General features: G+C 48.6%; 1 protein-coding gene across 1 annotated transcript; it reads right to left on the bottom strand.

Moving 5' to 3' along the window:
* Positions 1-137: 137 nt before the first annotated feature.
* On the bottom strand, positions 138-12,719 carry LOC144121730 (uncharacterized). Its single transcript, XM_077655095.1, has 4 exons — positions 12,570-12,719; positions 10,388-10,782; positions 9,259-9,616; positions 138-1,461 (listed from the first exon to the last, which is right to left on the bottom strand). Exons 1-4 carry the CDS (start codon positions 12,686-12,688, stop codon positions 762-764), a joined length of 1,572 nt encoding a protein of 523 aa, XP_077511221.1. The 5' UTR covers positions 12,689-12,719; the 3' UTR covers positions 138-761.

Genomic DNA, 12,719 nt, shown 5'->3' with positions numbered 1-12,719 from the left:
GCGCAAGTTGCAAAAGGGCGCATGCCACCAAGGTTTTTACGCTGACCGTATAAGAACACCCTAGAAACTGAGTTGTTAAGTCCCATTGCAAACAGTGTGCCATTAAGCTCAACGTAACGTATACATATGGCTCCGGATTAGTTTAGGTCAGATGAATTTATATCACTACACGGACGCTATTTTCATTTAATGTCAGTACAAAGGTGCTATTGCCATCTGACCTTGGTACACAAGCGTTGTTGTCTCCTAATGACAGTACACAGGAGTTATTGCATTCCGCTACAAACTAAATGTGATCGCTGCGAATTGAACAGAACCGTCGACATCGAACAGAAGAGACGATTATGGCTACAATTTCTTCAAATTTTTGGGACGAGTCTTTTATATCAAAAACTGGTGACCATGCTGCGTTACTTCAAGCACGGAAATACACCTGTTGCATAATTTCAAAATGTGTGCAAAAAATAAGGACCGCCTTATCTGAAGGAACTGATCCGCGCCACAAATGTTCGCACTGGGACTGACATCATGATCACGAAGAGAATTTCACACCGCCGTCAAGCCTCTAAGACCTCTTTTGAATTGGCCATATCCCGCCTACACCGGACAGTGAGTATCTCTGGCACTTGGCGAGTATGTGTCTTCCATAGTTCGTAAACTGTCCGGGCCCTGTTGACAAAAAACAAAGTCTTTGAACAGAGAAGCCAGGAACAGTTGGTCCTTTCGAGAGTTGCCGAAGGGGTCCACTATGTTTAGCTCCATTAGAGGTACGATCCCGACGAGCTGCTGGACACCGAAATCTCGCCGCGAGGTGTCACCACATTCACGTTCAGGTTGCCTCCTGACCTGCGCCTTCGTGGGGGCATCCCCATCATGGGCGCCCCTCCTTGCATGGGGAACATGCCTCCGCCAGGAGTCATGCCCCCCACAGGCATGGTCCCCATGGCCGGCATGTACCCTGGCGCCGCTCCCATCATGCCCATGTTCCCCATGGCCTGGCCGCCGTACATGCCATAGCCGTAGCCGCCGGCGGCCTGGTAGCCGCCCGTCGTGTACGGGTGCACACGCGTGTTGACGGCCCCGTGGCCGTGACGCATAGGCTGCTGGAGGAGAGGGTTTGGCCTGTACGGTGAGCCTGGCTGCTGCCACCCGATAGGGCCTTCGTCGGTCTGGCTAGCCAGCGTCGTCTTGCTGTAAAAGGTTGGCGACTCCGCCGTGAAGCGGGCTTTGCCGTTGGGACTGCGCCTTCCGCCGCCTCTTCCGCCGCCTCCTCCGCCGAAGCCTCCGGCGCCGTAGTGGGGCAGCGCGGACGCCGACATGGAGCGAAGGCCGGCAGGGCTCGGGACGGGGCTTCCCTTGGTGGCATGAGGAACGCTTACGTCGGACTGCGCCGCTCGCGGGCTGACGTTGCCAGCGCTGCTTTTGGCCTCCAGCTCGCTCAGTCGGCTGTCCTTCATGTGCCTGCAGGACGGATGTGTGAGAAATCCTTTATTTAATCTTTATTTGGGATCCAGGGCCCCGCTATCAGACCTGTTTGCCTTTAAGCGTAGTTTCTTTGACTCTTCTAAATCCAAAAAATAATAAAATTTGTTGGGCGAGTTGGTTTTTGTTTGCCAAAACGACACAGAGAAGAGTACGACGCACAACATATTCTGCGTGTTGTGTGTGTGTTCTTCGTCTCTGTGCCTTCTGTGCCGTTAGATGCGCTGTACGTATGGAGGCCAAAAATAAAATTTCGGTTCCACACCTTCAGTCAAGCCTATATATAGACAAAGAAGCGTTGGCACGCAGCTGAAACATAACGAAACTACAACACGTGTTCATCTGTGTGATATTGTTACACTGCCCCCATGCTCACTGCAGTTTAATTCTATCACCTCATGAAATAGTAACTCCGGGGCCTGCGAAATTGTTGAATATTTAGCCGGACACTGCTAGTGAATAACAGAGACCATGGTAAGGAATGAGTAATTCTATTTGTCTAACGGATTTGCAAAGATTTGATGCACCATTCAGTGAGTCTAAAAGGTAAAGTTTGTAGACATCATGCATTACGCTCAGTGCGCGCTTACAAGCCTTCATTTCGTATAAAGAAAATGCTATTTCTCAGATAAAGTTTGTATTTTTCTCATTTTCAATACGATTCATGGGCAACTCTATTACAGAAACCCTCCTGGGTGAGGTTCAGATTTTATTGTGACGAAAAAAATATCCACAGGCGATCACTTGATGCGATGCCACAAATCTTTTTTAGCAGTATTATTCTGTAAGTGCATTTCGTTTTTACGTTGCTAGGCTTTCCACTGCGCTTTTGAATTTGATTTTCCCGTCGTTTTTTTGGTCCCGTTCTGAATGGACTTCTGGTGGGTGGAGGTTTCTCGACAGCGGAAATGGGTAGGTGGGTCAGTGGTGGGCTCTGGAGGAGGCGCGCACCTTCACATAAACACACACACGCACACACATAGACGAGTCGAAACCCTGTCCAGTTGGTACACACTTCAGAGGAAGCCAGTCAAACAGACGAGGGAAGAGAAAGAACGAAAGCACGCATATCGCGACAGGTTACCCACACACACACAATCAAAATAAATATTTCTAATTCCGTTGAATCTACCCAAAACCGTGCCGCTCGATTTATCTTCCATGAATATTCTTCCTATGCTAGTGTCGCAGCGCTAATAACTGATGCAAATCTCTCAAATGGACAAACAATACACAGAATAGCCAGGCTCATTCTCAAATATAAATTTTATCATGTTGCAATTGATAGCATCGTTATATCTCCAGCGCATCGTCCTTCATCGCGGACCAGTCATCCCACTTACTTCATCGCATCTTTGTTCGCTTTTTTTTTACATACAGCAAAAGACCGGAATGATCTACCCGAAGAAGTGGTACACCAGTCCAGTGCAAATAATTTAAAGACCTCCAAACAAAACTTTCTTCCGTGACGGCGCCCACCCCTCATGTAAAACCCCGGCCCAGGGGCATTTGATGACTCAATAAATAAATTAATAAATTTTGTTTTTCCGCCAAAAGATGACTACACTGCATGCTAATGCAGTAATTGCTTGGCTCGAACTACTAAAGACTTATGTCGTTGCTCGATAATATGTGTGTTGTGTTGTGTTGGGTTTTATGACACTTAGGCGGCTAAGGCCATCATGCGCCTTAATAATGTTTGAGTGAAATTACATGCGATTCTTGTTACGCTAGGTGCGGCAGTTCAGGCGAGCGGTGTGACCAGAAGATTCTCTGGGTTTATGAATACCTCTGAAGCCAGGACGAAATGTGATCCATTCCTGTGCAGTTTAGTGTAATGCATACAGCCATGATCGAAATCCGTTTTATTGTTCTTTTAAAGAAGGCGACCAAAGCGTGCGCATAAGAAAGCAAGCAAGCAAACGTCAACTGTATGCCAAGAACAAATCTGGTGAAAATTTAAATTGCACCAGTTCTACAATTTCCTGCATTCAAGAAATCCTTGAATTAGATAATGACACAAAAATCATGCAGAAATGAATAAAGACGAAGTTAACGAAGTGTTTCGGTGGCGTACGTGTTCTAGGCGTTTGTGCTCTGCGCTCTCGACCTGCGCGCTGCGCTCGCATCGCTCTTGCGTCGTCCTCCCCTTCGACTATGTAACGATATTAGCCACAATTAAGTCGGTAACGGCTAGCAATTTTTCAGCGCGTCGTGTACGAGCAGTGCCAGAAAGCAAATTTACAGTGTCGAGATATTCAATGTGAAGCTCCCGTATATTATCGGAAGGCGCCTGGGCAACAAAAATTGCAAAATTGGTTTTTAGAAAAGGAAATGAGGCAGTAACTGTCTCCCATATCTCAGTGGACCCCGAACAGCGTCTTAAGGGAAGGAATAAAGGAAGGAGTGAAAGAAGAAAGGAAGTAAGAGGTGCCGTAGTGGAGGTTTCCGGAATAACTTCGACCACCCGGGGACCTTTAACGAGCCCTGACATCACACAGCTCACGGGTGCCTTTTGTGTTCCACCTCCATCGAACCGTGGCCGCCGTGATCGGGCGTTGATTGAGCCAGGCGAATATCTCAGCGTTAAATACTCCTTCTGCTTTTAATGCGAAAGCATTACATGCCTGACCGGTAACAAAACCCGATGCCCAGAAAGAGTGACGTCCCAATCCCCGGCACAGAAAATGAAATTGTTTTCCAAAGGTGCAGGGAATTGATCCCAACACTTTCAGATTGCGAGGCGAGCACGTAATCCATTGGCCACAAAACAGCGTTGCTTTCCGGCAAACAGAGGTGATACTATTATCAGCGTTGCCAGACGACTGTATGCTAATAAGTAGGTGTGTGATTAGAAAAGGGGTAGAATCCTAATTAAAAACAAAAACAAAAGAAAATAAAAAATAAAAACAACGCTTTCGCTTTCAACGCATGTTAAATAATCTTAAATGTCCTCCGCAATTTTCTGAACAACATTCGTCAGTCTTTTTCGATCGCTTTCTGGATCCGATAGTTGACGTTTGGAAGGCACACCATATTTCCACACCCATTTTTGCCCTTTTTTTCTTTCCATCGCTCACAAAAAGCGCATTCCCTTCCACCGACTCACAGTAAGACATAGCCAGGTTTTTACGCTTTTTCACTCATAAGTATAGACGTCATATGTCAGCTTCGCAAAGCCGGCTCGTCGTTAAGGACTGATTCCAAAAAAGAGCAAGATCCCTTTCTCCTCGCGATTGCCAGCGCTGTGTATAGCGTACTGCGCTGGCTGGCTGCTAGCTATAGCGCTGTTGTCTAGACGGCCTCTTTTCGACACAGCTTTTGTCCTCTTCTCAGCCCCAGAACAATATTTTTTTTTTTTTCAAGCGAACATCTTGCAAATGAAATCTGTCCCAGAAGGCATAAAGATCGGACGCAACCTTTTGTGGTGAAGTAGATGGGCAGCGGTAAGGCTTGAATCAAGCAGTTCTTTTTGGGAATTTTCATTTTATAAACGCTGCAATAATATCTTGTACCATACAAGGCTTTTGTATGGAATGAACTACATTATGATGTCAAGCGTTCCACAAAAAATGCATGTTATAAAAATGTTGCAATATTATATTGTCATATAGGAATTTAATGTAATGTTTAGTATGAACCCGTTATGATGTCAGGCACTCAGAAAAATGGCTGTGGTTTAGCTCTGGTTAAACCTGGAGTGACGCGATAGCTGCAGCTGGCCGAGTGGAACTCGCTCAGTCGAATTACAAAGTCAGTCTCTCGCCGCTCCGTTTCGCTGGGCGTTCCTTGTTTATCTTCGTCTCTGGACGTGGATTCACCGTCTCCCCCTTTCCACTCCCCCCCCCCCCCCCCGCCCACTCGGTTTCGCCGGCGCGCCGCGCCGCCGGCAGCTGCTTCGCACCACGTGACCAACCACGTGACCAGCCACGGCGCCGCCAAGGAGCTCAAAGGCTGCCACGCAGCTCAACGGGTGCCACGCTGAAGGCTCGAAGTGCTAGCGTAGTGTGGCTTTCGCTACAAAAACAAAAGCTAAAAAAATAATGTCCTTTTTTTTCTTTGCAGCAACAAGTGCTGTAGAGAGGTTTCGCGGGTTCTCGCACCGGCGCCGACGCAGCAAACGTTGGCAGAACTCATCATCCGTGGCGCCATCTAGACGAAACCCATTGGCCCAGCAGAACAAGGCCACGGGGCAATCGTGACGAGGCATATACAAAGCAACATAATCATGCATGCCCCTCCCCCCCCCCAAAAAAAAAAAAAAAGATAGGAGAGACCCTACCAAAACGCGGTCCAGGAAGGAAGTATGGCGGAAGTTATGTGGTTCTTCAAGAATAGACACCTATACCATACCGAGAACCGGGTTACCGTTGCCGATACCGGCGTACCGGGAGCCCGCGCGCCGTCAGTGAGCATGCGCAAATCGCCTTGACGGCGCCAGATGGCGCCAGCTGCCTGCACTGCAGTGCGTGCCCGCTTGCAGCTTTGGGACAAATCAGCGCGTGCACACCGGCCGGGGGGTAACGGTAACAGGGTGCAGTCTGTGCTGAAGGTGTCTGATAATTGCAATGGCAGGAGAAGCCTCAGCGCCTCCCGGCAGTATTTCTTCATGCGCCTCGCCTTGCCTGTTTATGTGCCGATAAACGACGATAACGGGATGTAAAAGAACGAGAACCTGCCCGGAAAAGATAGTGTCGTACGCTTTTCCGGTTTCATCTAGAGTGACGTCTCAGTCTCTTTTGTTTCCTTTCTTTCTCTCACGGCAAAGCGCTTCAAATCGATTCAAAGCGCCACGGTGCAGCTGCTTTCTTATCCAACAAGCGTCTGTCAAACCAGTTTGCCATGGTCACAAGCGCAGTGTTACTGGTTGTGCGACGCACATACCGGTAGAACTGTGTGGTCGAAAGTAAGCACTGCATCCGAGGAGCGGGGAACGAAAAAGCAACGGTACGAGAAGAATGTCAGCACAAACGGGGCCCCGAAATACGAGTGAAACCCATTGAGCACAATACCTAGAAAGCATCTTAAATGATCATAAATAAAAATTACAGGTTAGCATTTAGGTCTGCTTATGATCGGAAACGCGGAAGCCGTTCCCTGTGCTCAATCATTCTTTTTCTTTATTTTTATATATATTTTTTTTCATTTAGCATTTATTTAATTTTCGGTGACTATGATTTTTATCGTTATTCAGTTTTCTTTTTATTTTTTAGTTATTCATTTATTCCTCTATTTTTTTATTTTTTACTCTTAGTTCTAATTTCTGTTTCATATACACACATGCTGCTTAACAACTGCTGGTTGACAGTTCGTGCGGACAACTTCGGTCCACGGCACTCATGAGCCAAGAAAGGCCTTTAAACGAAGCTGGTGAGCATCCGGTAACCGTGGGCGAAACGATGCCTTTTTAGGTGTTTCCAAGCTTCCCATTACACGTATAAGTGTTCATTCGGTTGCGCTCAAAAAACGCCCTTACCGACTGTGTACAGCCTCCATCGAACAAAACTAAGCAATCCGACTGATATCCAGCATGATATAACACAATTTTTGCAATGGCAATGAATGTGTATGTTTTTCTTTTAACGCGAGAGCGTTAAGGGCCCCGTGTCGCAGAAAAGCCGGTGTCGTCGGCGTCGGCAGTGAGCGAAAAATCCCAGAAGCATTAATAAATAAAACCGAGTTGGAAGGCGGCGCCCACACAAACCACTTCCTCCTCCTCCTCGCAATGTACGCCACTGCCCCAACAGATAGCAGCTCCTCTGTGACGGCAGCTCCTCCTAGTATTCCTGTATATGCTGCCACAGGGAGCAGAGTTGCGCGTCTGTTTTCCCTTGCCGCTCCGAACACCATTCGGCGAGCGGCGATCACAAGATTTGCGTGACGTCAAGTGTTCAAATTTCCGCGGAGAAGCTGACTTCACAGGCATAGTGTTGCTGTCTATGCTCCCACAGGAACACTACACAGGGGCACAGTCCCTCCTATCTCGAGCACTGTCTGCTTTGTTATCCGACGGGAGGGTATTGTGAAGGCCCACCTGGACGAGGATGGGGCCAGGGGCTCCCGACCTTGAGTGCTGTCTGCTTTGTTATCCGACTGAGGGGTATTGTGAAACCCCCACAGGGACCAAGAGTGGTGCCTCTAAACAGCCTTCTCGTGAGGCTCCTGCCACACGACAAGCAGCTTTCCCGCAGAGCTTGGAACAAAATGGCGGACCTTCGCGCAACTCTGCTCCCTGCGTGAGAATATACAGGAACACTAGCTCCTCCCGCTCGTCTCGTTCGGGCGCAGTGGGGCAGTGCGAGGACGCAGGAATCACGCGGTGAGCGGCGAACTGCGCAGCGCACATCCAAGGCGCGTTCACCGCGAAGCTTGCGGCTTGCTGCCCGTTCGTTCGGCGCGGAAGCCATGCTGGCGTTCGTGGCATCGGGTTTGTTGAGGACGATGTGCCGATGAACTACGACTGCAGCTTGAGTCGCGCGCGTTTCGGCAAGGCGCCTGGCAGCACTTCTACTTGGTTTGCCGCTCCGCGCGTCACTTTCACCGTGCGTAGCAGAGCGATTTGTCTAACGGGCAAGGCGTCGCGACGAATGGGCGATGGAGTTCCGTGGACTCCCTGAGAGCGCAGCAACACGCTGTCGCGTGCCACTCTTAAAGGCGAAGCTTAAGCGTCCTCCAATTATTTGTCGTTTGGTGGCCACCTATTTATTTCGACGCTCCAAGCAATAAAATTTTAGTTGCAGTCAGCGCCCATCTGTGTGTCTTCCTTCTGTCCGTGTCCAAGTTCGCGCCCTTCTTCAGGAAAATGTCGTACCAACTCGCCCAAGCATCCGTTTTAACAACCTTAGGCACCACTGCAACCCGCAGGGTTACTACAGCTCTCACTGCATTTCACAGTGGTGAACAGCGCGGTGTTTTCATTAAGCTGAACGACAGAAAATCCACAAAAAAACGCAGGAAAAAATTCGTGGACCTACTGTCGATAGCATGCAATAGCTGACATGTTCTGCCTTTTTTAGCTGTCAAGATTCAATACAGACCTCTTTGTTTTGTTGGGACTGCTACGCTGACCAGCTGCAGGGTCGAGCAAACTAGCATTCCCCTTAACTTTGCCAAGCGCGCCAAACTCACACCACAAATACTTTGTACGACCGTGTACCTCTCCGCTGAACTCATCGCACCGAACAAGAACTGTTATACTGTTTCAAGATACGACGCAGTCTAGCCTCTATCAGCATTCTGCAGGAGGAGACCAGGCATTCCGTCGAGACTTCTGGAAGTGGTTTGATAGCTGGATACGCTGTTGGCCTGCTCGCGTATTCACCCACACATGCTGCTTTTACGGGTCGCCACCGCTATTACCGGTGCAATAAACTGAGACTGTGGGTCCCCAAGGTCATGCTTAGATTTATGGAGCAAGGTAGGAAGGGAAGCGTGTATGCCCACCACTACCTTCCCCCGAGCTCCAAATTTTCCCTCGGAGAGAGGCATACAAGCTCCAACTTCATCTCGACTAATTCCAAGAACAACTGCGCGAACAGCACCGCCCACTGCGACAGCTGCCCACAAATTCGCTGCTGCCTCTATTCTCCGCACAGATAATGTTTTGCGTCAGATTTTTCTACGGGATATCAACAGGGGTTCGTTGCATAGCGTGCCTCTAACAGGAAAGAAAGAATATACCGGTTAGTCCGTCTACGGGTTTAGCAGCATGTCCCGTCTGAATACAACACCGATTAGGTTCGTAAAGCAAGCTGGCAGCAAGCGCACGGCACTCACTTGAGCTTCCGCTTGATGCGTTCCTTGCGCATCCAGGGGTGCTTCATGGCACGGGGCACGGAGCAACGGTACAGCACGTACGGCTCGAGCAGGTGCCGGATGAGGTTGCGGCACATCTTGGTCAGACCGTACGAAGGCGGGAAGCTGATCTGGCGGCTCATCTGGGCGCGCACCTGCTGGAACGGGTTGGAGTCGTCGAAGGGCAGCTGTGCGCACACCATGATGTAGAGGATGACGCCCAGGCTCCACGAGTCGTAGCGCTTGGGCCGGTACGGGATGTTCTGGATCACTTCGGGCGCCGCGTAGGCAGCGCTGCCGCAGAACGTACGGCTCAGCAGCTTGCGCTTGTCCGCGTTGTCTGCGCGGGCGGTAACACATTCGAATGAGAACAAGCTGAATAATCTCTCTCAATGCTCAAGGAACCTCGTTCTCAATTCCTCTATCTTAAACTGTCCATAAAAACCTGAACACCAACCAACTAAATACCTGAACACCAACCAACTAAACTTCGTTGTGGTATATATTTCAAAAATACTGCAGGCATACCATGCCCAAGCAAGCGAGGTCAGTACAATATAATGGAACCAGTCATCTCCCCTGCGCAGCTTTTTCCCTTTGTATCCCCCACAACCACTGTATCTCCTGGTTTGCGGAAATAAACTCAAACAGAAAGGACACATCGGAGAATAGTACATTGGCAATTACAATAAAAAAGCAAAGCACATATGAACATACCGCAATTCAACTGGTGGGAGATAAACACGGTCTAAATTGTCTTTTCGGCCCGAAAGGCAGTGGAGCTGAAGATTTTCGTTGATGTGCGGTCTAGAAAGGGCCAAAATTCGTGGATGTACGCGCATAAAAAATGTAAACAGCAACGCCTAAAAACAACTTCGTAGGGACATTATCCACTTCAACTACACTCCTAAATAGGAGGACTGTAAGGGCGATAGCACGGCCCACCACGGTGAATCGTCATGGCCATGGTATACCCCCTGCTATGCGCAGTTTGACATGAATTGGTTCTGTTGCTATGCTGGCTTATCAAGGTCAGGGGTCAAACCGACACGGAGGTCACCGTTTGCATCTTTTAGAGCTATCGCTTTAAAAAACGAAAAAATGTTCTCACGGGTGTGCCGGGCGAAGGAGAAGTCGGCCAGCTTGACCTGCCTCTTGGCGCTGAGGAGGATGTTCTCGCACTTGAGGTCTCGGTGAACGATGTTCTGCCGGTGCAGGTAGGCGACCGCGTCGCATATCTGGTCGAAGTAGTGGAAGGCCTTGCTCTCGGAGAAGCGGCCGTCCTTGGTGATCTTGAGCAGAAGGTCCCCCTGCGTGGCCAGCTCCATGACGACGAACACCTTGCGCTTGATCTCGAGGATGTCGTAGACGCGGATGATGTTCGGATGCTGCAGCTTGGGGATGATGGCCAACTCTCGGGGCAGGAAGTGGTACACATACTCGCGCGGGGCCAGGTGCCGAGGAATGATCTTGACCGCATAGCGCTGGTCACCCTTCACGCCGATCCTGTGTCCGGTGGCATAGAATGGGTCAGTTATACTGGCTCTGAATCAATGTCGCGGAGATTCCACGACATCATTCCAGTCCGGGAAGCACTCGGAGAAAGACACGAAGAAAGGCTTGGAGGTCAAAGCAAAACAACGATTAATATTTTAATTGCAGGAGCAGAGGTCATGCTATGAGAAATTCCGTAGTAGGTAGCTGCGGAATAACATAAACCATGAGCGTTTTAATGTGCACATGAATCGCCGCACATAGCAATTCCCGCGTTTCGGCTCCGTCGAAATTAATTTAATCGTATCGGAATGAATGGTAATCCTGTATTCAGTAGTAGAACACCATGTACAAAGAGGCACTGCGGTAGAGATATTCTATGCCGTAACCGAAAATTTCCTCAAATATAACCAAAAATCCTTGTTTCCGGTTCCCAGTTCTTTTGCGGCCGCTTGAAAACTTCACAATTTGGAAAAACGGGAGACAATTCTGGTTCTAACAGTTATCTCAAACTCCGTAAAAACTACCTTTTCGCCCGTTTTTACTCATCAAATTCCCGAAAAAGGAAAAATTCTCTGAATGGAATTTACTGCACTTGGTAAGTAAGAAGAAAACGGTGGCGCTGAAGGCAGGCAAAAAATTCCCTTATCATAAATTGTCACGACACAAGCCTGATCTCTTTCTTTCCCAGTACAACCGTTGTCTTATCCCCAGGGATTATGTTCCCGGGATTTGTTTTTTTTTTTTTTCTGGCCATGTAGTACGCACGCAAGCTTTCTGTATATAGCTTCTTTGTTCGCAACGCAGCAACGCTAACCACTGAAAATACGGAATAAAACTAAGGCATTTCAAATCGACTGGACCGAGACTATAAGATGTCACCAACACAAATGTGGGGGTTTGAGTACGCAAGAAATAGCAAGGTTTTAAAAAAAGCCACAATGCTTGGGAAGTTAACGTGATAATGGGAGCCAGTATTATTCACATCAGTTTCAAACGTCACCCATTCAAGACATTAAACGGATGGGCTGGAAATAAATATGTTTGAATTTAATTCCCTCCCGAAACGCCTCATACTCTACATTTAGCAAAGCAATGGTTTCAACCTGCAGTCCTTTGAGCCGGATAAGACTAGCGTGGTATCAAAGGAAAATAATTTTTTTATATTGCCATTCATGAAGACACAACAGCGGTCCCAACCAGCTATTGTCAACTGCACTGATCTACACTCCGCTAAGGAGCAGCGCTTTTACTCCGATGAGCAATGTCCTCAGGGGAGTCAGCAAAGCAATCGTAGAAACCATTGACACATTTTGCTGTCATTGTGTATCAATCGGTTAAAAAAAACTCAGCTTTTGCTTTGCCTCCCTAAGACAGTGGAAGACAATGGTGCGAATTTCAGCAGGCTTGTAAGAGTTCTTCCTAGTGATAAGCGTTTTATGGCGAAAGCATTTTAATGGAATGGTTGATCTTGAGCAGCGTTTGCGCGCTTATTTGTAGAAAGGACCAATGGAAAATTGCAATTTCTGGGATGTGTTTTCGCTGGTAAACTGTCACCACTGTAGGGAGTCACTCAATGGCTGTAAACGTGCAAGGCAGCTGGTGCTACTGTGCGTAGCCTGAACGGCCGCACCGATCTACAGCAGCTAATGAGACTTCCTGTATAAGTACCAGCAGTTCTAACAGAATGCAAAGAACCGCTTGATTGCAAGATCCGGTGTCATCTTCTACAAAACAGACCTGCTTTATGAACTATCTCGTTGCTGCTGCAAGGCAAGTGTGGGCTGCATCCTGCTCACCTGACTTTAGAGTAGGTCCCCTGTCCAATTTCGCGGCCCAGGATGTAGCCGGCGAGGGCGAGGAACTGCTTGGATGTGGTGGCTCTGACGGCGGGCGGACTAGGAGACCTCGCGGCCATGCCGCCGGAGTCTCGGGGCAGCTCCGCTCAG

Source organism: Amblyomma americanum, chromosome 2 (genome assembly GCF_052857255.1).
Source record: "Amblyomma americanum isolate KBUSLIRL-KWMA chromosome 2, ASM5285725v1, whole genome shotgun sequence".
Taxonomy (NCBI): domain Eukaryota; kingdom Metazoa; phylum Arthropoda; class Arachnida; order Ixodida; family Ixodidae; genus Amblyomma; species Amblyomma americanum.
This window is presented reverse-complemented; position numbering and strand designations above follow the sequence as displayed.

Excerpts from the sequence above, each read along its gene's own strand:
- LOC144121730 (XM_077655095.1), bottom strand. The coding sequence starts at position 12,688 with ATGGCCGCGAGGTCTCCTAGTCCGCCCGCCGTCAGAGCCACCACATCC. Across the intron at positions 9,617-10,387 it reads CTCCTTCGCCCGGCACACCC|ACAACGCGGACAAGCGCAAG; the intron begins GTGAGAACATTT and ends CCGCCCGCGCAG. Across the intron at positions 1,462-9,258 it reads CGCATCAAGCGGAAGCTCAA|GCACATGAAGGACAGCCGAC; the intron begins GTGAGTGCCGTG and ends TCCGTCCTGCAG.